At 44.5% G+C, this 25841-nt stretch overlaps 1 protein-coding gene across 5 annotated transcripts in view; it reads left to right on the plus strand.

Annotated features, from left to right (window-relative positions):
* NCOA3 (nuclear receptor coactivator 3) overlaps positions 1-25302 on the plus strand; it is a 122695-nt gene extending 97393 nt beyond the window's left edge. For 4 of the 5 annotated variants that reach the window (XM_055137514.1, XM_055137512.1, XM_055137515.1 and 1 more), the window contains 17 exons: positions 2378-2566; positions 2734-2835; positions 4780-4920; positions 5311-5458; positions 6379-6770; positions 6952-7823; positions 9280-9415; positions 10702-10896; positions 11853-12152; positions 12246-12372; positions 14009-14180; positions 18399-18692; positions 20058-20162; positions 21065-21308; positions 21954-22128; positions 22555-22696; positions 22964-25302. In XM_055137514.1, coding sequence (XP_054993489.1) covers positions 2378-2566; positions 2734-2835; positions 4780-4920; positions 5311-5458; positions 6379-6770; positions 6952-7823; positions 9280-9415; positions 10702-10896; positions 11853-12152; positions 12246-12372; positions 14009-14180; positions 18399-18692; positions 20058-20162; positions 21065-21308; positions 21954-22128; positions 22555-22696; positions 22964-22975 — 3746 coding nt within the window. In that variant the 3' untranslated portion in view covers positions 22976-25302. The remainder of the gene's footprint in view (positions 1-2377; positions 2567-2733; positions 2836-4779; positions 4921-5310; positions 5459-6378; positions 6771-6951; positions 7824-9279; positions 9416-10701; positions 10897-11852; positions 12153-12245; positions 12373-14008; positions 14181-18398; positions 18693-20057; positions 20163-21064; positions 21309-21953; positions 22129-22554; positions 22697-22963) is intronic. The other variant, XM_055137516.1, reaches the window with a different exon arrangement.
* The last annotated feature ends 539 nt before the right edge of the window (positions 25303-25841 follow it).

Here is a 25841-nt window from a genome sequence, read left to right on the forward strand (position 1 = left end):
TAGAAAATTGAACATATCTTTTAGGTAAGTGTCCAGATTTCTCTAGAAAGGCAAGTGGATAATAACAGAATTTTCAAACACAAACTTGGAGAATTTGTAATTTGGCATACATTACATGGAGCCAAAATATGTAAGATTTCTGTTGAAGTCAAAATTACTGCATTGTATCATATGTTTCCACATCGAAATGTTATTGTAATTTTTACAGAAAACACATGTAAGAGAAAATAAAGGCTTGGATTCCTTTTTAAATTGATTTTTATTAAAAACACTGTGATTTGGGGCTGGAGCAATAGCACAGCGGGTAGGGCATTTACCTTGCACTTGGCCAACCCAAGTTCGATTCCCAGTATCCCATATGGCCCCCTAAGCACCACCAGGGCTAATTCCTGAGCGCATGAGCCAAGAGTAACCCCTGTGCATCGCCAGATGTAGCCCAACAAGCAAAAAAGAAATAAAAAAAATAAAAACACTGATTTACAAATTTGTTCATTATACAGTTATTTCAAGCATATAGTGTTCCAACACTGCCAGTGTGACCTTCCCTCCACCAATATCCCCAGTTTCCCTCCCAATTCCAACCATCCTCCTAATAAATTAACTTTATGTTATTTACTCCAACAAAGTTTTAAGAAGTGGCAAATAGAATGATCAAAAAATAAATCAGTAAGGGTCAGTTAGTGGTTACCATATGATTTTGACCTCTGTAAATAAGAAAATTAAAATCATCTAGTACAATATAAAAATTCCTATTCTCATTTACATATATATGTTTTCAAGTCTGGACTCTAGTATATGACATTAAATTTTATACTTGGATCTCATTATGGTAAGAAGCATTTCTCACCTGTCTTTAATACTACTTTTAAAGCAATTCTCTATTAATGCATTGTGGAGTTTACATGGAACAGGTAAGGAAAGGCTTGAGTTCTTTTTTTTTTTTTTTTTTTTTTTTTTTTTTTTTTTAATTTTTATTAAATCACCATGTGGAAAGTTACAAAGTTCTCAGGTTTATATGTCAGTTATACAATATTCAAACACCCATCCCTTCACCAGTGCCCATATTCCACCACCAGAAACCCCAGTATACCCCCCGCCCCCACCCCCTACCCCCTACTGTATAACTAATGAATTTCACTTCGTTTTTTCTTTACCTTGATTACATTCCATAATTCAACACAAAACTCACTATAGTTGACATAACTCTCTCTCTCTCTCTTTTTTTTTTTTCTCTTTTTCCTTTTCCCTTTTTTTTTTTTTTTTCTTTTTCCCCCTCATCCCCCTTCCTGCGCCTCATAGTATGGTGTACGCCACGCCACGTCGGCCAGCGTGGGGCTTTTGCTTAGTTCACAGTCCAGAGGTGGCTGCTACATTAAAAACCTTCAATATTTTCAACAAAAACTTACTGTTATTATTTGGAGTTTCCCCCCAAGTCAGACCTGTTCAAATGGAACCAATTCACATTGCTGACAATTATAAATGTTAAGTCGCGCGGACGCTGCCGCGTCCGCGCGGTTTTGGGTTTCTGTATAAAGTCCAGGGAGAATTCTGCCAGAAATTACATAGCCCAGCTCACAGTCCCAGTGCATTGCTGTAAGAAGTCTCTGAATTCAAAGTCTTTAGGCGCAGAGGGTCCGATTCGCACTCAGCAGCTCCGGGTTTATCTGGGCCGAGGGCGTGCCGGTTACGCCCCCTTCCCATGAGTTCCTGGGAGCCCCCAAAGTAAAATCCGAATACCTGTGGGTCTGGAATCAGAAGATGGCGCCTGCCACATGGTGCCGCCAGCCCGCCGCTTTCCATGCAGGAAGACAGGGTGGGGGGGGGAAAAAAATCCACCCCCAGCAGCACCGAGTTGTAGCCCAGTTTGGTGTCCCAATGCATTGCTCTCAGGTGCTGCGCTGGATGCCCGAATGTGTTACATCTTTGGAGTCAAAGTCTTTAAGCGCCGCAGAGGGTCCGATTCGCGCTCAGCAGCTCCGGGTTTATCTGGGCCGAGGGCGTGCCGGTTACGCCCCCTTCCCATGAGTTCCTGGGAGCCCCCAAAGTAAAATCCGAATACCTGTGGGTCTGGAATCAGAAGATGGCGCCTGCCACATGGTGCCGCCAGCCCGCCGCTTTCCATGCAGGAAGACAGGGTGGGGGGGGAAAAAATCCACCCCCAGCAGCACCGAGTTGTAGCCCAGTTTGGTGTCCCAATGCATTGCTCTCAGGTGCTGCGCTGGATGCCCGAATGTGTTACATCTTTGGAGTCAAAGTCTTTAAGCGCCGCAGAGGGTCCGATTCGCGCTCAGCAGCTCCGGGTTTAAAGGCTTGAGTTCTTGACAGTATCATAGATTGAAAAGGCAGAGCTTCTCACCTCTTAATTTGTTTTTCAAAGTTAATGGAGTTGCTTGGACAAATGAGACCCAGAGACAAAAAAGCCATACGTTTAATTGCCGGATGTTGATGAAAACACCTCTTGACATTCTGGAAGATATAAATCCGAGTCCTGAAATGCGCCAGAGATATGAGACGATGCAGTGCTTTGCCCTGTCTCAGCCACGAGCTATGATGGAGGAAGGGGAAGGTAAGAGCAGTGGGGTTTGTGGGGTTTATTCTGCAAAAGCAGTGCGACTTAAAGGTTTGTAATTTTCATTGTTGTAATTCTTACTGGATCCCGCCTCCCTCCTCACCTGTCGAACTGAAATACCCAAACAGATGTAGCTCTTAGCTGGGTAACCATTTCTGTTGCAGACTTGCAGTCCTGCATGATCTGTGTGGCACGCCGCATCACCACAGGAGAAAGAGCGTTTCCATCAAACCCCGAGAGCTTTATTACTAGGCATGATCTTTCAGGTAAAAACTGTGTGTGTGATGCATGTGGCACCATCTGTTCATCTGGGGTGTTTTTATACTATTTAGCTATTTTTATATGCAGTATTATCATCTAAGTGTCTGCATTATATCAGCTATACTGTGTGTTATGCATGTATTACTTCCTATGTTTCTTTAAAAATGACCTCATCAATGTTTTTCCTTACATAAGAAAAGCAATTATTGTTCTTTATAAAAGTATATAGGGGTAGGGTGAGGGGAAAGACATGGTGGTGGAGAGATGGCACACGGGTCAAGGCTTCCTTGCATGTGGCTGACCCTGGCTTGATACCGGACACCACATCCATTCCCCCACCACTGCCAGGACTGATCCCTGAGCACTGCTGGCTATGTCCCCTACCCCACATACTAAAAATTAAAAAACAAGATCTTAAAAGAAAAAAAAAGTGAATGCTACACAGGAAAAAATCAAATGGCTTCCAGTCCTTGCTGCCCAGGTGGAGATGTATGTTTCCATGACTGTAACCGTCCTGTCTGGTTGTTGTCCTTCACAGGAGGCTTGCAGTACTTGACACAGTACCTCTTTTTTTTTTCTTCTTTTTGGGTCACACCTGGTGATGCACAGGGGTTACTCCTGGCTCTGCACTCAAGAATTACCCCTGGCAGTGCTCAGGGGACCATATGGGATGCTGGGAATCGAACCCGGGTTGGTCTCATGCAAGAAAACGCCCTACCCACTGTGCTATAGCTCCAGCCCCGACACAGTACCTCTTAAGGCCTCTGAAGAGATTTTTATCCTGTGTGCTTGATGTGTCTCATTAATAAGCTTTTCCTCAGTATAGTTTGTGTTTTTCATGCTATTGTGTACTAAGCTTAGGGGATGTGGTCAGTGATAGATTCTTTGGCAGTGCTCAGGGAACCATATGGGATGTTGGGGATCAAACCCTGGTAGGCCACATGCAAGGCAAACACCCTGCCCGCTGTACTATTGTTGGACTCAAGCTCTGTTTTTGGTGGCAAAAACAAGCCTGTTTTGTCTTGGAAATTCATATCTTAGATGTTAATCAGATAGATTTTGCCCTTTGGTATCTTCAGTAATTTAATTTTTCTAGCTACAACTTTAGTATTCTTCTGCTTGATTTAGGTTCACTGTAAAAGTGTAGCTCTTGAGCTGTTAGGTACAGCTTCTTGCGTCCTGTGACTAGTTTCTCAGTACTTTCCCCTAGTACTTAGAATATTGAACATAGCTGGTGGGGCTCATGCCATATTTCTGTAAAAATGGATCAGCCACAGTAGCCACTGTTTTATAAATTCTTTTTCCCTTGACATCAACTGCTGCTCAGAAAGTGAAAATGCCTACTCATCTTTTTGATGACAATCTTTATGAGACTTAATTTTGAAGCACATTTAAGTTTTATGAATTTTGTCTCTCTAGTATGTTTGATATTAAAATTTAACAATTGTCAGACACTTGCAGATCTGTGGAACTCAGTACTGGTTTTAGGTTTTAGCATGAAAACAAAACAGAATTACCTTCCAGATGACAAGAATTGTCCATGCTGTTTGTCTAGGTCGGTGTTTGTCTTGTAATTGCAGAAACAGACTTATCTTCAGAGCTTTTTACTGGTATATTCTTTTTTTTTTTTTCCTTTGAATGAACATGAACCTCAGGTTATCCAGCCAGGTTTTCTTTCATGCATCCAGATAGGAGAAGTTATGTGATAGATACCATCTTAAAGTATACAGCAGAACTTTTAAATTTACAAGTTTTAAATTTACAAGTTTCCAACAAGGGTATGTCTTTAAAGAGAAAAACTGTACAGAGCAGAAATTTGGACCAGAGCATAGGTAAATAGTGGCAGAGACTTGGTGTTTGCAGTCTGCTGCTAGCTACTTAGCCACTCACTGTGCAACTAGTACATATTTTGTGGGTTGGACCTAAATTTTTAATCTTCTGTTTAATAGGCAAAGTTGTCAATATAGACACGAATTCACTGAGATCCTCTATGAGGCCTGGCTTTGAAGATATCATCCGCAGGTGTATCCAGAGATTTTTTAGTCTTAACGATGGGCAGTCATGGTCCCAGAAACGGCACTATCAAGAAGGTAAAAAACTTTGAGGTGGTTTTGAATTTTTTAAAGTTGTGGTGTTTGGTGTGCTTTGGAGCAGTTAAAGCTTTTAAACCCTTTTTTTGCAAACTGATACTGGTCCACTGACTGGCAGTTGAAAATACTGTTAAGAGGTTTTTGCTAACAAGCAGTGAAAACCATTGGTTTGAAATAGTAAGCATAGGCTTAGTAGTACTTGTCATTTTGTGCACATCAGTAAGGAAAGAATTCTTAAGTGGCCTTATTTTAGCCTGTTCGTAACTTTGGTTCAGTCTTTGTACTGAGTTTAGAAAATGCTGCATTTGAAATAGATTTCCTTTCTCTTTCTTCCATGTATTCATGTTTTGCCTGTTATAGTTGCTAGTAATGGAATATTTCCCCCAACAGCCTATATCCATGGCCATGCAGAAACCCCTGTGTATCGATTCTCTTTGGCTGACGGAACCATAGTGTCTGCACAGACAAAAAGCAAACTCTTCCGAAATCCTGTCACCAATGATCGCCATGGCTTTGTCTCAACTCACTTCCTTCAGCGGTAATGATAGATTGCTGTGTATTCTCACATTAAATACTGCGGTCTTCTCAAGATGCATTAGTGTTAATGTAAGAAGTGAGGGAATATATCAGCATGTATGACAGGAAGGTTGTTGAAATTGCTAAAGTGTATTTAGGTTCCTGGATATGCTGTTTTAAGTTATGTTTTATGTGAAGATGAGTGTTTGTTTATTAAATAATTTTTTTCCAATGAAACCCAGGAATTGAGAAGGGATATAAATGGGAATATGAAAAACCATATAAAATCTGACTAGCTCTGTTAGCTTTAATTTCTAGTGATGCATTACATTGCCTTTAGGGATTGTTTTAAATTTCTTTTTGAAGGTATACTTTAAGAATAAAAGGTAGGGCCGAGGATGTATCTTGGTGGGTGTGGCAGTACAGATTGTGCGTTGCATGGGTGGGCCCTGGGTTTGATCCATGCCATTGCCCGACAGAGAATAAGGGATAGTTGCTGTTGCTAATGGAGATGAACAATATATGAAGTAGACTATTCACCTGTTAATTATCTTGAGTAATTTTCAGACATTTGTAGGTGAAGCCCAGATGAATAGTAACTTTAGTAAAATGCCTCTCAAATTCTAGTTAGCATTGTTCCTTCTCACTGTTGTTGAGGTGTCACTCAGATTTTGGTCCTTTATAAAATGTTTTTGGAATAATGATTGATTATATAGGAATGGCACCTTAAGAAATTAAGTCTCTGGGTACGTCGTCCTTTGTACACATTTGATTTAGGGTTTTAACTGGTCTGAAATTTAAATTTGTTTTGTATTTGACTTTTGTTGAGATGCCAGAACTGACCCCAGGACCTCATACAGATGAAGCACATACTCTTTTGAGCTATATCCCTTGCCCTGTGAAACTTTTCAGTACAAATGTTCCTGTTCTCTTCTTTGGTAGGGAACAGAATGGATATAGGTCAAATCCAAATCCTGTGGGACAGAACATTAGACCTCCGGCCCCTGGATGTAACAGTTCAGTGGGTGGCATGAACATGTCACCCAGTCAAGGTTTCCAGATGCTGAACAGCAGGACCTATGGCTTGCCTGACCCCAGCACCACGGGGCAGATGAGTGGCGCTAGGTACGGGGCTTCCAGTAACATTGCCCCCGTGAACCCTGGGCCCGGCATGCAGTCCCCATCTTCCTACCAGAATAACAGCTACGGTCTGAACATGAGCAGCCCCCCTCATGGGAGTCCTGGTCTCGGCTCCAACCAGCAGAACATCATGATTTCTCCGAGAAATCGTGGGAGTCCGAAGATGGCTTCACATCAGTTTTCCCCAGTTGCAGGTATTTATGTTGCCCCCCTCCCTGCCAGTTTTTCTTCCTCTCAGTAATTTTTTTTTCTTCCATAACCGTATATTCTTGTCAAATTAATTCATCTTTGTGCTAGAAACTGAAGAGTTAAGGAGCGTTTCTCTCTAGCTCTGATCGGTATGTTCTCTGATGTCTTTTCTCCTCTCCGATCCAGGTGTTCATTCTCCCATGGGATCCTCTGGCAGTACTGGGAACCTCAGCTTTTCGAGTAGCTCTCTCAGTGCCCTGCAAGCCATCAGTGAGGGTGTGGGGACTTCTCTCTTATCCACTCTGTCTTCACCAGGCCCCAAGTTGGATAACTCTCCCAACATGAATATTAATCAACCTAGCAAAGTAAATAGTCAGGATTCTAAGAGTCCCCTTGGCTTGTACTGTGACCAGAACCCAGTAGAGAGTTCCTTGTGCCCATCGAATGGCAGGGATCATCTCGGTGACAAAGAAAGTAAGGAGAGCAGTGTCGAAGGGCCAGAGACTCCGAGGGGTCCCCTGGAAAGCAAAGGCCATAAAAAACTACTGCAGTTACTTACCTGCTCTTCTGATGACCGCGCCCATTCCTCCTTGACCAACTCCCCTCTGGATTCAAGTTGTAAAGACTCTTCCGTGAGCGTCACCAGCCCTTCTGGCGTCTCCTCTTCAACATCTGGAGGCGTGTCTTCCACTTCCAACATGCACGGGTCGCTGCTGCAGGAGAAGCACCGGATTTTACACAAGTTGCTGCAGAATGGGAATTCTCCCGCCGAAGTCGCCAAGATCACAGCAGAAGCCACCGGGAAGGACACCAGCAGCACTGCAGTGTCCTGTGGGGAGGGGGCCGTCAAGCAGGAGCAGCTAAGCCCGAAGAAGAAGGAGAATAACGCACTGCTCAGGTATCTGCTGGACAGGGACGAGCCCAGCGACACGCTCTCGAAGGAGCTGCAGCCCAAAGTGGAGGGTCTGGACAGCAAGGCGAGCTTGTGCAGCGGCCCCGCCATTCCCAGCTCAAGCCAAGAGAAAGACTCTAAAATTAAGACAGAAACACACGAAGAGGTAATTTCCTCTTTACCTGATCACATTTCCTTTGGTAGGAAAACAATCTGGTACAGATTAATTACTTCTATCAAGTTTATGTCATGGAAATAAATATGAGGTACCATTTCTATGACATTATCTTGGGAATTGGCAAAGTGCACTATGATATCTGATATTAGAAATATCAAATGGGTATGTTTAAAAATGTGACCACTCTTAGTCCCTAATTTGAACATTTCATTGAGGTGTTTATTCTTGGAAGGAACAGATTGGATTAAGAGTCTGATAGAAATGGGAGAAAAAAAACTTTTATATGAATTAGTAGAATTTTAATTTTCACGAAAGGTCAAGTTCTCTATACATCATCATATGCTATGTATTTTCCAGATTCCGTTTGAGCATTCTTAGAAGGTATGAATATGTTAAACTTAGAAGTCTTTTGTTTTTGTGTTTTGCTTTTGGGCCCTACCTGGCTTAGGGGCTACTCCTGACTCAGTGCCCATGGTTCTCTCTGGTCAGTGCTGGGTGACTGTGTAGTGTTAAGGATTGGATCCAGGATGCCTGCATATAAAGCATGTGCTCCAGTCCTTGGAGCCATGTCCCTAGCCCTGGAATACCTAGAATACCTGTCTCTTTCTTTACCCAATATTCTCCAAATGTATTGACCAAAAGTCCTCCCCTCATGTCCCTCCGTGTGTGTGTATGTGTGTGTCTGTGTGTGTGTGTGTCTGTGTGTGTGTGTGTGAGAGGATGCCTGCATATAAAGCATGTGCTCCAGTCCTTGCCCTGGAATACCTAGAATACCTGTCTCTTTGTTTACCCAATATTCTCCAAATGTATTGACCAAAAGTCCTCCCCTCATGTCCCTCCGTGTGTGTGTGTGTGTGTGTGTGTCTGTGTGTGTGTCTGTGTGTGTGTGTGTGTGTGTGTGTGTGTGTATGTGGTGGTGCCAGGGATAGAACCCATGTGTTGTCAGTAAAAGGTGTGCTTTTAACTGACCATCTCCTGGCCTCAGAAGTTTTGCCTACTTGCCCTCCCCACCCTTTTTTTTGGTGATGAGGATCAGACCCAGGGCCTCAAACATGTAAGGCACAAAATCCTTTTTTAAAGCATGCATGTGAAGATCTTGTTGAGTATTAGCTTATTGCTTTTATTCGTCTTATTTTCAGAAGGTGTGCATAGATACATGCATCTATAAGCTAATAAACCTGAGTAATGTTGTCTATGTTATAAATAAATTACTTGTTTAAAATCTCTGAATCCAGTGGTTTAGTTCAGTTTTTTTAAACTGTTCTATTAAGGAAAATGCTAGGGATGGGGACCACAATCTGCCAGCCTTTAGTTAGGTATTGTCCCCTCAGGAAAATATTGTATTTGCTCTCTTCCCATTTCTCCCCCACCGTCACCATGCCATGTTTGAACCTATGTATCTATAATAATGTACACAGATTAATTTTTAAAATTTCATTTTCAGGGAACTGGAGACTTGGATAATCTAGATGCTATTCTTGGTGATCTGACTAGTTCTGACTTTTACAATAATTCTGTACCCACAAATGGTAATAATCTGGCAACCAAGCAACAGATGTTTCAAGGAACTAATTCTCTAGGTGAGAAAAGAACTAGATTTTATTATTGTTGTCTTTTAGTGCTCTTTCATGTACTTATAAACTTTTAGAGTAAGAGGAGGATCCACCAGCATTTGTAAATTTGGAATACATATTCTGCATCTTAGGTTTTTGTTTTGTTTTATTTTGGGGCCACATCTAGCAATGCTCAGGAGTTTCACATGGCTCTATACTCAGGAATTATTCCTGGCGGTGCTCCGGGAACCATATGGGAAGCCAGGGATAGAACCTGGGTCTGTCAAGTGCAAGGCAAATGGTCTACCTGCTGTACTATTGCTCCGGTACTCTGCCTCTTAGATTATAAAAATACTAATTTATAGGGGCTGGAGCGATAGCACAGTGGGTAGGGCATTTGCCTTGCATGTGGCCGACCTGGGTTCGATTCCAAGAATCCCATATGGTCCCCTGAGCACCACTGGGTGTGACCCAAAAAAGCAACTAATTTATAGCAATATATTTGAGGAACTTTATGAATATTTCCTTTTCCTATGAATGTCCCAAATCTCATGTCAGTAATTATAGCATTTACAGGAAAAAAATTAATCCTTATTTGTTTCAGATGGTAGTAGATATCAGGACATACATTTTTTCTTAGAGAATTTAGCTGTCACTTTGCTTCTTTGGTGTTTTCTGGTTCTTATCGAACCTGTTTCCTCATTTGTCATTTTAAAATGGTATATATTCCATGTATTAGTTGAAAAAGAATAACACACAGTTATCTAGATTATATGTTTTATATATATTATATATTTGTATATATAATATATAAAATATGTATAAATATTATATTTTTATTCAGTGACACTGTTCCCTAAATTGAAATTGACAGTGAGATTAACAAATAGGTTGGGAAAAGACAAATGAAAAAGGTTAAGCAGAAATGTTACCTTATGTGCTATGTTGATAGGGAACTGCTCTGTTTACATTAAATTATAAAATTTCAATCAGAGAAATTGCTTAATAAGCATATATAAGTGCAACCTTCAGGAGTTTCAAACACTGGTAAATTTTTGTTATTGAAAGAATTCCCTTTCGGACTACAGAACCGTGATCAGTATTTGAGCCAGTACAGAGACTCATGGTTCTATTTATTTGGAATTTGAGGTTTTTTGATTCTAGTGCTTGGTGCTTGTTCTGTAAAGGAAGATGTTGTATGTTTTATAAAACAGTCTTGACTGGCAAGGCACCGGTTCTTAGGAGTTGTACTTGAGCATGTCTGCCTTGAGCGTTGGAGGACCGCTGCCCCTCATGCGTCTGTGCTCCCACAGGTCTGAGGAGCTCCCCGTCTGTGCAGCCCGTCCGTCCTCCCTACACCCGAGCAGCGTCCCTTGAGAGCCCTGTTTCTGTTGGCTCCAGCCCTCCAGTGAAGAACATCAACGCTTTCCCCATGTTGCCGAAGCAGACCATGTTGGCTGGGAATCCAAGGATGATGGAGAGTCAGGACAGTTATGGCTCCAGTATGGGTATGAAGTTCCTAATGCTTAGGGACGCTGTACTCAAGTCTCACTCCTTGAGGTGGCCAGGGGGACCTGTGGTACTGAGGATTGAACTGGGATTGGCGGCATGCAAGGCAAGTGCCTTACCCCCTATAATAACCCCCAGTCCTAAATTTTAAACACCAAGTATAAAGCACTTTATTAATCAGAGCTAAGTGTTTTTAGGAAAAAAGTGGCTTTGTTTTGGGGCCACACCTGGCTATGCTCAGGCTTGCTCTTGGTTCTGCACTCAGGGATCACTCCTGACAGGCTCAAGACCAGGTGTGCCGGGATCGAACCCAGGTTGGCTGCATGCAAGAAGACATGTGCCCTTCCCTCTGTACTAGCATTCTGGCCCCACGATGCCTAAATTTTTGAGAGAATTTTTTATTTTTGTTTTTGGGCCATACCAAGCACTGCTCAGGGCTTACTCCTGGTTATGTGCTTAGGAATTCTGGAGGTTCTTGGTGGGGACATAAGGGGTGCCAGAGATTGAAGCCGGGTAGGCTGTGTACAAAGCAAGTGCCTTACTCTGTGTCTGAGCTCTCTGGCTCCTCTCTCTGTTTCTTATTTTTTTGGCCACACCCGGTGATTCTCAGGGGTTACTCCTGACTGTCCACTCAGGAATTACTCCTTGAAGTGCTGAGGGACATATGGGGTGCCGAGGTTCAAACCCAGGTCGGCCGCATGCAAGGCAAATAAATGCCCTACCCGCTATACTATTGCTTAGACCCCTCTCTGGGCCCTATTAAAGAGGTTTGTGATGTAAGTCACCTTTCAACCTGCCATGAGTATATGGCAATCAAACTGCCTGTATAGTTGACAAGCTACATATTTTTAGGATTTGGCCATGTTGTATATAATAATTGTGTGTGTTTGTGTATATACAGATGAAGAATTTCATAATGTTAAGAAAAAGTCTTAATCATTTCTACTGATTTTAGGTGGACCAAACAGAAACGTGACCATGAGTCAGACTCCTTCCTCAGGAGACTGGGGGTTACCAAACTCGAAGACCAGCAGACTGGAGTCTGTGAGTTCCAATTCCATGGGAAGACCAGGAGCAGACTATAATGCACCCAGGCCTTCTATGGGTGGTGCAATGCCCACCTTGCCCCTTCGGTCCAATAGCATCCCAGGGGCAAGACCAACATTGCAGCAGCAGCAGCAGCAGCAACAGCAGCAGCAGCAGCAACAACAACAGCAGCAGCAGCAGCAGCAGCAGCAGCAGATGCTTCAAATGCGTAAGCATCCTCTCCGAGAAAGAAGAAAATTCAGATTGTCGAGTGATTCTTGTCCCTGATTTATTTGAAAATGTGCCTTTTTTGCTTCCTCAGGACCTGGTGAGATTCCCATGGGAATGGGGGTCAATCCATATGGCCAAGGAGCACCATCTAACCAACCAGCTTCCTGGCCAGATGGCATGATGTCCATGGAGCAAGGCCTTCATGGGGCTCCAAACAGGTGAGACTTGATTGTATGTTGGGAAAATGTTATATCAGAATATCTAGGAAAGAGAACACATAGGAACAAACCTGCTAGAGAATAAAAAATTCTCTGTAGCTGATGCACTTGATTGCTAAGTGTGTGCATATAAAATTGAGGTTAAGGGTTTGGAGAGACAGTTCTGCTGATAGGACACTTGCCTTGGTTCAACCTGGTTCAATTTCTGGCACCCCACATGGTCCCTGATCTCTGCTAGGAGGCCTTCTTGAGTGTAGAGTCAGGAGTAAGCCCTGAGCATCGTCGGGTGTGGCCCCAAAATAAAAACAAAGAGAGCAAGGTTAAGGCAGTGAGCAGCGGTACTCATGGGGCAGGGAGGAGACAAATGGCAGAGGTGGTTTTCAGCTGTCCGATCAAGAAGTGGTGGTCAGTTCTCTGGGAGTACCTTTTTGAGCTGATTAGAAGAGTCATGTGGAAATCGTACAGTGTCATGCAAAATTATTACCAGTTTGATGTGATGAATGCTGTTCATCAGGTAAGCCTCAGTTTTCCAGAAAATGGATTTTTAAAGCTTGGATAATTCATTTCTAAAGATACTTAAAGTATTTCAGGGATGATAGTGAAAGTTGAACTCATAGCACTTTTTAATTTTTGCAAAAGGAAAATGATGGAGTATTTCATTTTTATTGAACTTGATCATTAACGCATTTGCATGAAAGAAAGTACCTGTCAGTGGCAGTTCTAATTTGAATTCCACTGTAAATTAGGCAAAATTTTAATTTATTGAGTAGGCAGTGAATGAGTATATTAATTACATGAGTTATTATTAGCTTAAGTGCTTCCTCTCCCCCCCCCCCGTTAAAAAAAAAAAGTAGTTTCAATTTCCCAGAACTTTCCAAAGGAAGGATGAGTGTTAACTCCACTGCTCAGTGATGGTTTCAAGAGCCCTTCACCGCACGGTGGGGCTGCGGAGTTTGTATTCTGTATGCCCATCTCTGAGCTCTGTGCGCCGAGTATTCCAAAAGGGCTTTTGGCTGGTCCCAGGCACAGACAGGTCAGGCATAGCCTGGTACTTGCACCCCTCCTTCTGTTCTTTAACAAGGACTTTAAATGTTGATTTCCCCCACTATTAACAGTTTTTTTTTTCTTGTAGAGTCTTAAAAACAGCACACCCTCTTCTCCTTGCCTCTCTTGGAATCCCTAATATGTTCCAAACACCTGAGGGTTCGGCTGTTCCATTTTGGTAGTAGGATTGGGGGTTGTCAGCTCGATCTGATGGTGGGTAATAGCTAGTACAGTTTAAAATTGTGGGCTTTAAATTCAAATTGATGCCATTTGCTGTTCTCTGGTTAGTTGGTATATTATTTACTCTTGCAGTATTTGAGTTGATTATTACATATTTAAAATACATCCTGTGGTTGCTGTGATTTTTGTTTGGTTTGGGGGGGGGAGGGGGAGTCATACCGGTATTGCTTGAGGACCTTTATTCCCTACTGAGTGCTTAGGGATGGCACCTTAGGGTTTTGGGAACCATTTGTGCTGGGGATTGCTTCTGGGGCTTCAACATGTGCTGTGCCTCAAAGGGCCACAGCAGGTGCTCTAGCCCTTGAGTCTCCTTCACCTGCGTCATTGGAAATGATCGCACATCTTTTTTCAGGCCACTTCTTAGGAATTCCTTGGATGATCTGCTTGGTCCACCATCTAACCTGGAAGGCCAGAGTGACGAGAGAGCACTGTTAGACCAACTGCATACTCTGCTGAGCAACACGGATGCCACAGGCCTGGAGGAAATCGACAGAGCTCTGGGCATACCTGAACTTGTACATCAAGTGAGTAGCAGTAGCGTGGAAGTACGAGTGTGTGTGCTGATAGCTGTGTAGAAGCGCATCACGTGCACACTCATGAAGCCAGACACAAAAGTATTTGAATGTGTATTTTTCTTATGTGACGTTACGACATTTGTGGATAACAGCGTTACATTTAGATAGGAAACCTTATAATGGTGATGCTTCTTTCAGCAACAACCACTTTATAAAGATGTCAAGTTTCAGGCAGTAGGAGAAACAGAAATAAATAAAGCTAGTTTTTACTTCTATCTTCTTAGTGAGGGAATTTTGGTTTACATTGTCTGTATTTCAGAAGTATTTTTTTCACAGCTCTTCAAATGTCAGTTGTCGCACCACTTCCATCACCAAAATACTGGAATTCTTCCACCATCATCTGTTGTACCCTCTTCACTGAACTCTTGGTGCCCCTAAGTTCCCCCCAACCCCCTTGGCAACCTCAGTTCTATGGTCTAAATCTATAGGGTAGTTTTGGAATGATCTTATCTGTTTCCTTGCTTTTAAAATAATTGGTTCTTTTTTCTTCTTGTTTAAGTGCTTTTTAGTCACGTTATTCAAGAATACTCTTTTTTTTTTTTTTTGTTTTGTTTTTGGGTCACACCCGGCGATGCACAGGGGTCACTCCTGGCTCTTCACCCAGGAATTACCCCTGGCGGTGCTCAGGGGACCATATGGGATGCTGGGATTAGAACCGGGGTCAGCCGCATGCAAGGCAAACGCCCTACCCGCTGTGCTATCACTCCAGCCCCTTATTTTTTTCTTTGTAGGTCACACCCGGCGATGCACAGGGCTTACTCCTGGCTTTGTACTCAGGAATTACTCCTGGCAGTGCTCAGGGGACCCTATGGGATGCTGGGATTCGAACCCAGGTTGGCCACGTGCAAGGCAAATGCCTTACCCGCTGTGCTATCACTCCAGCCCCAAAAATCTTCATTTTTATGACATGCTCTCTACTACCAAACAAACAGTATGCATTTTGAAGCTAGCTTTTTTATTTTTAAAGTAGTTTAAATGGAACTTTATAATGATAAAAGTGTGAACACCCCCATTATCATTTGCTTACAAATACTGCCCATATAGCTGGAAGCATGTGTTTTGCAGTGCCTTTTTTTTTTTTTTGAGAGGGTGAGGCTGTGAGAGGCACGTGCACTCCGTGAGCATGCTGCTAGCCTGCTGGAGAGACAAGGGATCTGCAAGGAGGGGCGCTGTCAGTGTGGCTGTGGGGAAACGCATGTTTTCTCAGAATAGTGTTGGATGTTTTCATTCTAGCTGAGCAGTGAGGATGTGCCAGGCTGCATGACCTGATACTAAAGAATGGATTCTAAACTGACTGGGGGTTGACTTGAGGGTCACACAGAGAGCCAGAAGCTAAAACTACCCCTTGAATTTTTTTTTTTTAATTTAAATAATTAATTATTTTTTTTTCTTTTTGGGTCCCACCTGGTGATGCACAAGGGTTACTCCTGGCTCATGCACTCAGGAATTACCCCTGGCGGTGCTCAGGGGACCCTATGGGATGCTGGGAATCGAACCCGGGTCGGCCGTATGCAAGGCAAACGCCCTACCCACTGTGCTATCATTGCTCCAGCCCCTTGAATTTTTATTTAAGATGGAGATAGCCTTTTTTCTTTGTCCCATGATTAAATAGCTAATGGTTTATATAGAAAAATCTGACAGCAAGAAGGAAAAAGGGTAAGAGTCCTCCAATCTTAACACAGAGAGAATAATACTTTGGAGTGTATTTTTTAAGAAATGGGAGTAGGGTCAGAGAGATAACACTGGGCAGGGTGCTTGCCTTATACATGGCTCAGTTTGATCCCTGGTACTCCAGATGGTTCCAAGAGTGATTCCTCAGTACTGAGCCAGGAGTAAGCACTCAGTACTGCTGGGTGCCAGCTCTCTTCCCCCCATAAAATAGGAGAGATAGCCAGAGAGATAGCCCAAAGAGCCTTGTAATATGGGGTGCTGGTGAATGTGACATCCCCCACCCCAGTAAAAAAAAAAATAATATGAAATAGGGTCAGAGAGCTAGCCCACAGCGCCTTGCAGTAGAAGGTGCTGGGTATCAAACCAGGCTTCTTGCATGCAAAGCATGCACTCTGTCCTTTGAGCTATGTTCCTGACCCCTAGGTTTATTTTTCAGATTATTTTCTGGTGGGTAATTTTATTTTGTTGATCTGCAACAGTTCTCTGTATGTTTGATTATTGGTTTACCTGTTGACTCCTTCATTAAACAAATCTTTTGTTTTCTACACGCCAGTTGTTTTTCTTAGAGGCTGAGAAACGAGTGTGAGCAAATTAAATTTCTTTTGCTAAAGCTCATATCCCATTTGGCCAGGTAAAGATTAGGCAAGAGAGCATGCTTGGACGCAGTATAATAGAGGTCTGAGGAAAGGCATGTGGTAGTATGAGAAGGGGCTGTGCAGTCAAGGCGCCTCTTCTCAGAGTGGGCGCTAGTGGTCTCTGCCCAGGATTGAGAAGACACGTGGAGTGAAGTATCTTGACAGCCTTTTTGTGGTTTGGTGTGGCAGGCTTCCCTCTTCCAAAATAATTCATCTTGATTTCCTTGTTCTGTCACCTGTGGGGTGTTGTTTTGTATGCATGCGGAGAAGTGATGCTTGGCATATAGTAAACACTTGAAAAGACTTGTTAAATGAGTAGCTAGTCAGCACCTCCTGTGGAGAGGAGTGGGTGACTGCCTTCAGAGTTCACACAGCCGGCGAGCGGATGCGCTCCAAGGCACCTGAGTTCCTGCTGATGGACCTGTCTCTGCCAGAGTTACTGCTTACCGTCTCCAATGCATTCACGTGCAGATACTATGAAATTTCATTCATTACAATGATTTTAATTTTATATTTGGCATGGAGGTCCGTGTGGGCATAAAGTCTAGAAATCTGGTCTGGAACAAATAATGATTCTCCAGGATTTAAAATGTTGCAGATGGGGTTGGAGCAATAGCACAGCGGGTAGGGCGTTTGCCTTGCACGTAGCCAACCTGGGTTTGATTCCCAGCATCTCATATGATCCCTCAAGCACCGCCAGGACTAATTTCTGAGTGCAAAGCCAGGAGTAACCCCTGAGCATGGCCGGGTGTGACCCAAAAAACAAAAAATGAAATAAAATGTTACAGATACTTGGTTCAGAAGGTCTCTGTTCATATGTAGAATATAAATAAACATATTAGGCTGAGTGGAAAATGGGGATGGGGTCAGGTGGAAGGGGCAGAAGGGTCTTTTCCTAATGAACGGGCATTGGAATCTCGGTGTTGGGTGGGCTGAATTCTGTACAGATAAAGAGATATCAAGGGGCTGGAGCGATAGCACAGTGGGGAGGGCATTTGTCTTACATGTGGCCCACCTGGATTTGATTCCCAGCATCCAATGTGGTCCCCCGAGTACCACTAGGAGTAATTTCTGAGTGCACAGACAGGAGTAACCCTTGAGCATCGCTGGATGTAACCCAAAAGGCAAAAAAAAAAAAAAAGATACCAAGCTGTAACCTTGGAATCTTTCAGTACTGTTAACCAGCGATAACCTAATATTTAAACAGTGCTTCTGTGGGACTTTGTGCTAGGCATGGGACGCAGTTGTGAAAAGATGAGGCAGGGACTGGGTTAGACAGGAGACCTCATTTGCTTTTGGAACCTACGACATCGCTGCTCACATAAATTGGTGTTTTCACATTTAGAGAGGGACTCTTTCAGCTGTTTTCCACTTGAAACCCCCTTTTTCCTGAGAGATGTAACACGGGTTAGCATATCCAGAAAAACCTTGGATTCATTATGTGTTTGGTATTAAAATCATTTTTAATTGTGCACTCAGAACCTTTTACTCCGCTCTTCCCCATTTAGTTGTACATCCCCATGTGGAGTTTAGGAAGCTACACTTCAGGGCGTTTGATTGTTTTTTTTAGTTTGGAGGGGAACTGCCTAAGCAGTGCTCAGAGTTTTGAGGGCCACTGTGATTCTTGGCCAGTCTAGCCGGCAGTTCAGAGCAAGGACCCGAGGCGGCAGTGCTGTTTGGGCCTTGAGTTTCTGAGTATTCCTTGGCCACCCTGGCAGTGACTGGGGACTTCCCGGGCTACATTCAGCAGTGCTCAGTGGACCCTGTGGCGCTGGGAGTATCTTGTGGTGTCCAGAATGTTTGATTTCTGCTGCTTTCCCAGATGTACTAGGCGATTTCATGTATGTGTTTGGCGTTTCAGGGACAAGCTTTGGAACCCAAACCGGATGCTTTCCAGGGCCAGGACCCAGCAGTGCTGATGGACCAAAAGGCAGCATTGTATGGGCAGACGTACCCAGCACAGGGGCCTCCAATGCAAGGCGGCTTTAACCTTCAGGGACAGTCGCCATCTTTTAACTCGATGATGAACCAGATGAACCAGCAAGGCAACTTCCCTCTCCAGGGAATGCACCCTCGGGCCAGTGTCATGCGCCCCCGGACCAACACCCCCAAGCAGCTCAGAATGCAGCTTCAGCAGAGGCTGCAGGGCCAGCAGGTAACTGACACCTTCTCCGCTTTGGCTAGAAGTGGCTTCTCTTTGGGCTGCCTCTTCTGTGTTTTCAGACTGTATTTTTTGCCGTTTTGCTTATTCCTTGCAAAGAAACTCCCCTTTCCGCTTCTGGTAACATTTTTATCAGTTAAGTGCGGATGGTTTCGTGTTAGGGAGCGGTAATGCTGGAACTGGGGAGTCTCTCTGTAAGAATACTCCCTGCTGCAGGTTGAAAGTTACGAATGTCAGAGAGAGTATTCTTGGGAAGGAAAAGTTTCTTCATGGCTTATTACAGTCAGCCTTACAGATTACATTATGTAAATACTTAAACCATTATGACTAAGCTTTCTTTTTATGGAACCTCTGCTTTCTAGTTGTTTTACAAAAAAAAAAAAAAGATCTCTTTTTATGTGCTGGTGATGTAAGTCAGTAGTGGAGCATTTGCCTTGCATATCCGAGGCCCTGAGTTTAATCCCTGGCTCCATTAGCGGTGGAGGGGGATGATCTCTCTTAATATTCAAAGATGACTTGTAATTTTTTCATCATTTCATTAATTATTCTAAACATTAACAGATTAAAAAATTTATAGTGACTTTTGTGTGCTGTATTATTAAAGATGTTGGAGCAGAACCTTATAAAGCAGACATACGCGTTTAGAAATTAGAAAGCCAGACACTGTTTTGGCGGGGGGAGTGGGGGGGTTTTTGAGCCACACCAAGTGTGCTGAGAGACGACTCCTGGCCCTGTGCTCACGGGTCACTCCTGGCAGTGCTTCAGTGCTTAGGGGACGACTGTATGTACGGCTGGGGACCAAACTGGGTCAGCTGCATGTAAGGCAAGTGCCATAGTCCTGTAACTCTCCGGCTCAAACTGTTGGTGTAGTTGAATTCTCAAGTCAGCTTGTACTATGATATTCATAGTATTAGTTTACATTTTACCTTTCTCTCCACTCTTCATGGTATCATGTACTTTTACCTCCCCCCCCCACCACCACTATAAATGACTTAGGAAGGGGAACAGAAGATATTTTAATATTCAGAATTGTGCTGATCAGGTTGTAGCTGTTTCCCAAAGGGCGCAGGAATCCAGAGAAGAAAATAGGGCCACTAAAGCCTTGGAGTTCGTGTGGGAGCTATTCTTTAAACTGCAAAGTCGTGCTTTTGCTTTTCCTCCAAAGTAAGCAACAAAACTTTACAAGTAAGCTAGGTGTTCAGCACTGGACTCTTGCAAAGTGTGAAGGTTCCGCTCTGATGGGGCTGAACCCCGTTATGGTTTGGAGACATCAGCATGACCTCCCTGGGTAGTACTGAGGCGTTGGGACCCGGGCTCGTTACCACAGCCCCTCGCCCCTAACCATGTGTCTCTCCTCAGTTTTTGAATCAGAGCCGGCAGGCCCTTGAGATGAAAATGGAGAACCCCAACGCTGGCGGGGCGGCGGTGATGAGGCCCATGATGCAGCCTCAGGTCAGCTCCCAGGTGAGGATGCCGAGGCTGCCACATGTGCTCGGTGGCTGCTCTCAGTTCAGGAGGGAACGGAGGCACTCACAGGTGTTTTGGGTGAGAATTGCAGCGAGAACTCAGTGGGCCGAGGCACAGGTTTTGCCCTGGGAGCAGGCCCCAGCTCTCTGCTGGGAACGCGCGGCCTGGTGTTGACCCTGGGCCTCCTCTGGGCAAGGCTCTGCCTGCACTCTGCCTGCTGCGTGCTCTGTTGGGCCTCTCCACTGCTTCTGGGGGCTGCGAGTCCTTCTGAGGTAGATTCCTGTTTATCTGACTAGAAACCACTGCCCCTTCCCTGTTCAATCAGCCCGTCTCCCAAAAAAACAGTCCTTTTTCCTTTTAGTTTTAATTCAAACTTTGAGACGTTTATCTTCATATTTTTTTGTTTTTGTTTGGGTCACACCTGGCGATGCTCAGGGGTTACTCCTGGCTCATGCACTCAGGAATTACTCCTGATGGCGCTTCGGGGACCATATGGGATGCTGGGAACTGAACCCGGGTCAGCCAAGTGCAGGCAAATGCGCTACCCGCTGTGCGATCGCTCCAGCCCTTATTTTCAATTTCCACCCCTTCAGGCTCTCTTCAGTGAGGTGAAAGCTTGGCACCCTGCCTTCTTTTGTCTCCTTGCCTCAGACTCCCAGGCCCCTTTTTCTGGGGCTCTCTGCTCCTCCAGCCTTGCAGATACATAAGTACCAGAAACCTTTATCATAATGAGAGTTTGACCTTTTTTCCCTTCTTGGTAATTATAAAAAAAAAAAAGAGACTGCATACTATTTCTCTCCGAAATTGATGTATTACTGAGGTGTGATATAGATGAAGTTGACTGGTTCTTGCTCTGTGTAATTGTGCCTTTTTCCCTTTTTTTTTCCTGGGGATATTAGCAGGGTTTTCTTAACGCCCAGATGGTTGCCCAGCGCAGCAGAGAGCTGCTCAGCCATCACTTCCGACAGCAGAGGGTGGCAATGATGATGCAGCAGCAACAGCAGCAGCAGCAGCAGCAGCAGCAGGCGCAGGCCTTCAGCCCACCCCCCAATGTGACTGCGTCCCCCAGCATGGACGGGGTTTTGGCAGGACCTGCGATGCCACAAGCTCCACCCCAGCAGTTTCCATATCCACCGAATTATGGTAAATCGGCTGTGAAATCTGTGTCCGAGTTGCATTGCTAAGGATGGATGGTTGACTATCGGTTGCGTATTCAAAGCTATTCACTCCCTTTCGTCATTTCAGAAAAATGAAATGAGTGAAAACTGACAATGCACTCTGGCAGTTGAGGCAGATGTCTTCTCTCCTAGGGGCATATTTTTCCCAGCTTCTTTGCTGGAGTTCATTTCTGGCTGGTTTGGATATATTATTCATGAGTACTAGTCTAATACAAAAATGCATATATAGACTTTGAATGCCAGGAACATGGAAGCATGAAGCTGTAGGTACCCGTTAGGGATTTTATTTTAGGGTGCATCTTTGCCGGCCGGGGTAAAGCTGTCTTTCGCTCTCTAGAGGACCACAGGAAGGAACTAGCTTGGCAGGGGCCGTGATTGGGATGAGCTTGAGAAAGCCTGGGACAGGATGGCTCTCCGCGGGAGCTGCCCCTCTGGCTCTGGTCGTGGAGAGGGGCAGCAGTAACTGGCCGGCAGTGCAGCAACACACAGCACTGTCCATTGTGTTTCTAACACACATCTGCTTCTGAAAGAACAGAAGGCTGTCGCCGAAAGCCGGCCGTCTGAGAAGGTGTAGTCGTTGCGCAGTGTGACGTGTCCTTTCTGTTTAAAGGGATGGGACAACAGCCAGATCCAGGCTTCGGTCGAGTCGCGAGTCCTCCCAATGCCATGATGTCATCAAGGATGGGTCCTTCCCAGAACCCCATGATGCAGCACCCTCAGGCAGCACCCATGTATCAGTCCTCAGAGATGAAGAGCTGGCCATCAGGAAATGTGGCCAGGAACAGGTAAGACCACTGACTGATGTCAAGAGACTGGAAAAGTCATCCCTGTGCTTTCCACCGAAGACTTTCACTAGAGGATGTGGTGGCCCGAGTGCAGATTAGAACACGTGCACTTGGCACCAGGAGAGTGTCCCGTGCACTGAGATCCAGCTTCAGCCCAGCCACTGTACGTCCCCTGAGTATTGCCAAGAGGAACCCCCAGGCTGGGAGCAGCCCTTGAGCACTGTTGGGTTTGGCCCCCAAAACACACACACACACATGTCCATTTTGGGACTCCTTCTGCACATGCCTGCATCCAGGGGGCATGGAGAAGGCAAGCTCAGTCTACTCTCCTGTTCTCTGTGTTTACTGGCGCTTGGTGCTCTCCACGTGCGTGTCTGCTGTCAGACGGCCCAGAAGGTGACCTTGCAGTCTCGCTCTCGTTCACAGCTCCTTCTCCCAGCAGCAGTTTGCCCACCAGGGCCCCCCTGCGGCGTACAGCATGGTGCACATGAACGGCAGCAGTGGCCCCATGGGGCAGATGGGCATGAGCCCCATGCCCATGTCCGGCGTGCCTCTGGCTCCCGATCAGGTAGGGGCTCGTCTCACCCGGTGGGAAATGTTTGTACTATTGTTTTCTGGAGAGAGCTCAGGTGGATTTTAAACTTTGATGTAATCTATAAAGATAATCACTGAAAAAATGTTTGGCTTGAAGGCACTGCCCCCTCCGGCCCTCACAGCCTCGCCAGTGACCCAGAGCAAGGCTGGAAGCCCTGAGTTAGACGGCTTTTGAGTTTTTTTCCTAGAAAGTCTTGCACAATGCATGCGTTTTATTCATATTTCTTGTCTTTGCCAATAGAAATACTGCTGACGTCTCCACCTGAGGAACTGCAGGGAAATCACTGTACAAATTACACTGCACTAGGATGATCAGAGTCACTGTTCCAGATACTCAGCTTGGAAGGAAGGACCAGCTTTGATCTCTGCCAAGATGGTCCAAGTGGTGTCCCTTGAGCAGGACTGGAATCCCAGCTGGAGCACAGTGTCGACCTGCGTCTCGTGGTGCTCGGAAATAGTTCTGGCATTCTGCCTCTGAGGGATGTGATTCTGGAGGTTCAGTGTATGTCACTAGTCACAGAACTTTCCTTTGTCACTGCTTTTGTGCTTGGCTATCCAGTCTTTGAAATAAGTGCAGGTGGGCCGAGAATGTTGGAGAAATTGAGAGAGATGAAAACATCTGGTTTCTCTAGTTGCAGTGTTGGATGGGAAACAGCCCTGGTCTCCTTTCTGTGTTTTTGTCACTGTCAAGTAGCTGTGTTGTCCCTGTCCCGTGGATCTGGCGTTTCTGAGCTCTCTTCCTTTTGTTACAGTTGCGGGAATGCTCTGTCACTGTTCATGGTGGTTTCGGGCTTTCTCTTAACTAGCATTTCCATCTGCACCTAATGCCCTGTAATACTCCAGGAATTGTTCTTGATGTAAATGACTTCATAGAAGGGAAAACAAGATGACAGTATTTAATTGCAGTAGTAGCAATTTTTCACAAGCTAACGTGCAGCTGAGTGCACTTTATTTAAAAAGTAATGGATAAATGCAATATTCTGAGGTCTTGAGGAATGGTGGAACCACATTCCTGGTTTTTGTCTGAATGAGTCTTGGACAAGAACTGCTTCGTTGCTGTTGAGAGTGCCGAGGTCACCCTTCGCCTAGATGCTAGAGCAATAATGCTGTTTGAGAATAAACTGCAGAAAATCAAGGCCAGGTACTGCATTCTGAATCAGAATTCCGCAGTGTTTCTGTGAATAGTTTTTTTCTTTTGTAAATAGGACCATTAAGATATTGTATTATGTAAAATATGTACATACCATTTTTTTTTTGTAGGTCACAGCAACTCATTTTTACAGAGTTCGTGAAGCTGAATATTTAATGTTGTTGATTTCAGTAAGCTCGGCATTGGTGAGGTGATCAATATAAGCAACATCCTTGAATTTTATGGTCTGGGGGAGGAGAGGGGCCACAGCTTTCTCTTCCCCTGTCTTAGATGCCTGTTAATCGCAATGTTTTTAAAAATAATTTGTTTAGGTGTAGACATTTGCAATTTAAAAAAAAAAAATTCCTCTACCAGAACTAAGCACTTTGTTAATTTGGGGGAAATAATAGATATGGGCAAATTACAAAAAAAAAAAAATCAAGAATTTTAAGAAAGAATCCTGAATTCTAAGCAGTCTCAAAGTTAAATTTGTGGCATCCCCAAGTTGAGACAGGACTGCGTCTCTTGGTCCAGCTCAGGTGTGTGTCACAGGACCTGGCTTCTCTGAGGAGACCCTGGGGGACAGGGCCGATGTGCGGTTTCTAGCGGTCACTCCAGTGGTCCCCTGTGCCCAGTGCAGGCCCCGAAAGGGACGTCTCTCCACCTCTGAATGACGGGAGGGCATCCCTTAAGCCATGTGGTCCCCCGAGCTTCGGGCCGAGGGCCACTGCCCCTCTCTCTTCCGGTGACACTGGTTTGCTTCGTTAGGTTCAAGCAGTAGAATGAAATTAGGTTTCTGGAATATCTGTGAATTTCAAACATTTCTGCTAGCCTTGGTGTCATTTTCTAGCAATAACTGAGGTCCAGTTCAAGGCTTTGTTTTGTTTTGTTTTTTTAAATTCACACCGTTGATCTTTTTAGGTATCTTTGAAGGTAAGATCATGTAATTTCTGAGTTAACGGTTGTATGACATTTGCAAAACCCCCCACTTGAGTGCATCTGACACTGACTCTCCCCCCCCTCGCTTGTTGAAAAGCAAACTGAAGACTCAGTTCATCAGCGCCCACCCTCCTGCCCGCAGGCCCGGGGCCCGCTGAGAAAGAGCCTGTTTAGTCGCGGCTGTGTCGGGAGTGCCTGAATTGTGTCGTCTGCGTGTGGAGAGATACAGACTGGTGCTCTCTTTACCTTTTTTGACTTTTAAAAGTTAAAAACTTTTGTGATTCTTTTTCCTCAGCCCTGACTCCAGGCTGACTGGAAGGCAGCCATTCCCTTTTATATAAAAGTGAAGTTTATTAAGTTTTTATATTTTCTACTTGTTCATTTTATTAGTGCAAATTTAAGGTTTTGATTTTACTTTGAATAGATACAGTCTTTGAGATAATTTCTCTTTATTGCCCTTTAAATCTTTGTACTTCTGCTGCCTACCTCTCCTTACACCCTAACCCTTCACCACTTTTTAAAAACTTGGTATCTGTTGGGTAAACAGTTTAAGTACTCTTTTCATCTGCTTTTAGAATGTGAGATATTTCCAGTACCTACTTTTTTGCTGAATCCAAAGATATATAAATATGAATATATATATTTTATAAAGATCAAAGTGAAATAAAGAAGAGATTCACGTTTCTCTCTTTAAAAAAAAACACACTGTTAATGTTCATATGATGATGCCACTTTTCTGAATTGTGCGTCTTGATGGAGAGGTGTAAATATCAAGTCAGCAGAAATGCTTAATCAGTATTTAATATCCAAGGCGAGTCGAGGGGATGGGGCGGCTGCTACGGAACATCCTTGGCTTGCGGTCCGAGAGGTTCTGAGCCAGAAGTCAATGCGTCTGGGAAGGCCACGGGACGTCCTGCCAGTTCCCACAGGGCCTGTCCAGGGCTCCCATCGGGGCCAGCGGCCTCCCTGCGCCTCTGCTCAGGGTTCAGCAGGGGCCGATGCTTGGTCATGGCAGGATGTTTTCTCTTTTTCCACATGTAGAATTTTGAAG

Source organism: Sorex araneus, chromosome 5 (genome assembly GCF_027595985.1).
Source record: "Sorex araneus isolate mSorAra2 chromosome 5, mSorAra2.pri, whole genome shotgun sequence".
In the NCBI taxonomy this organism is placed as follows: domain Eukaryota; kingdom Metazoa; phylum Chordata; class Mammalia; order Eulipotyphla; family Soricidae; genus Sorex; species Sorex araneus.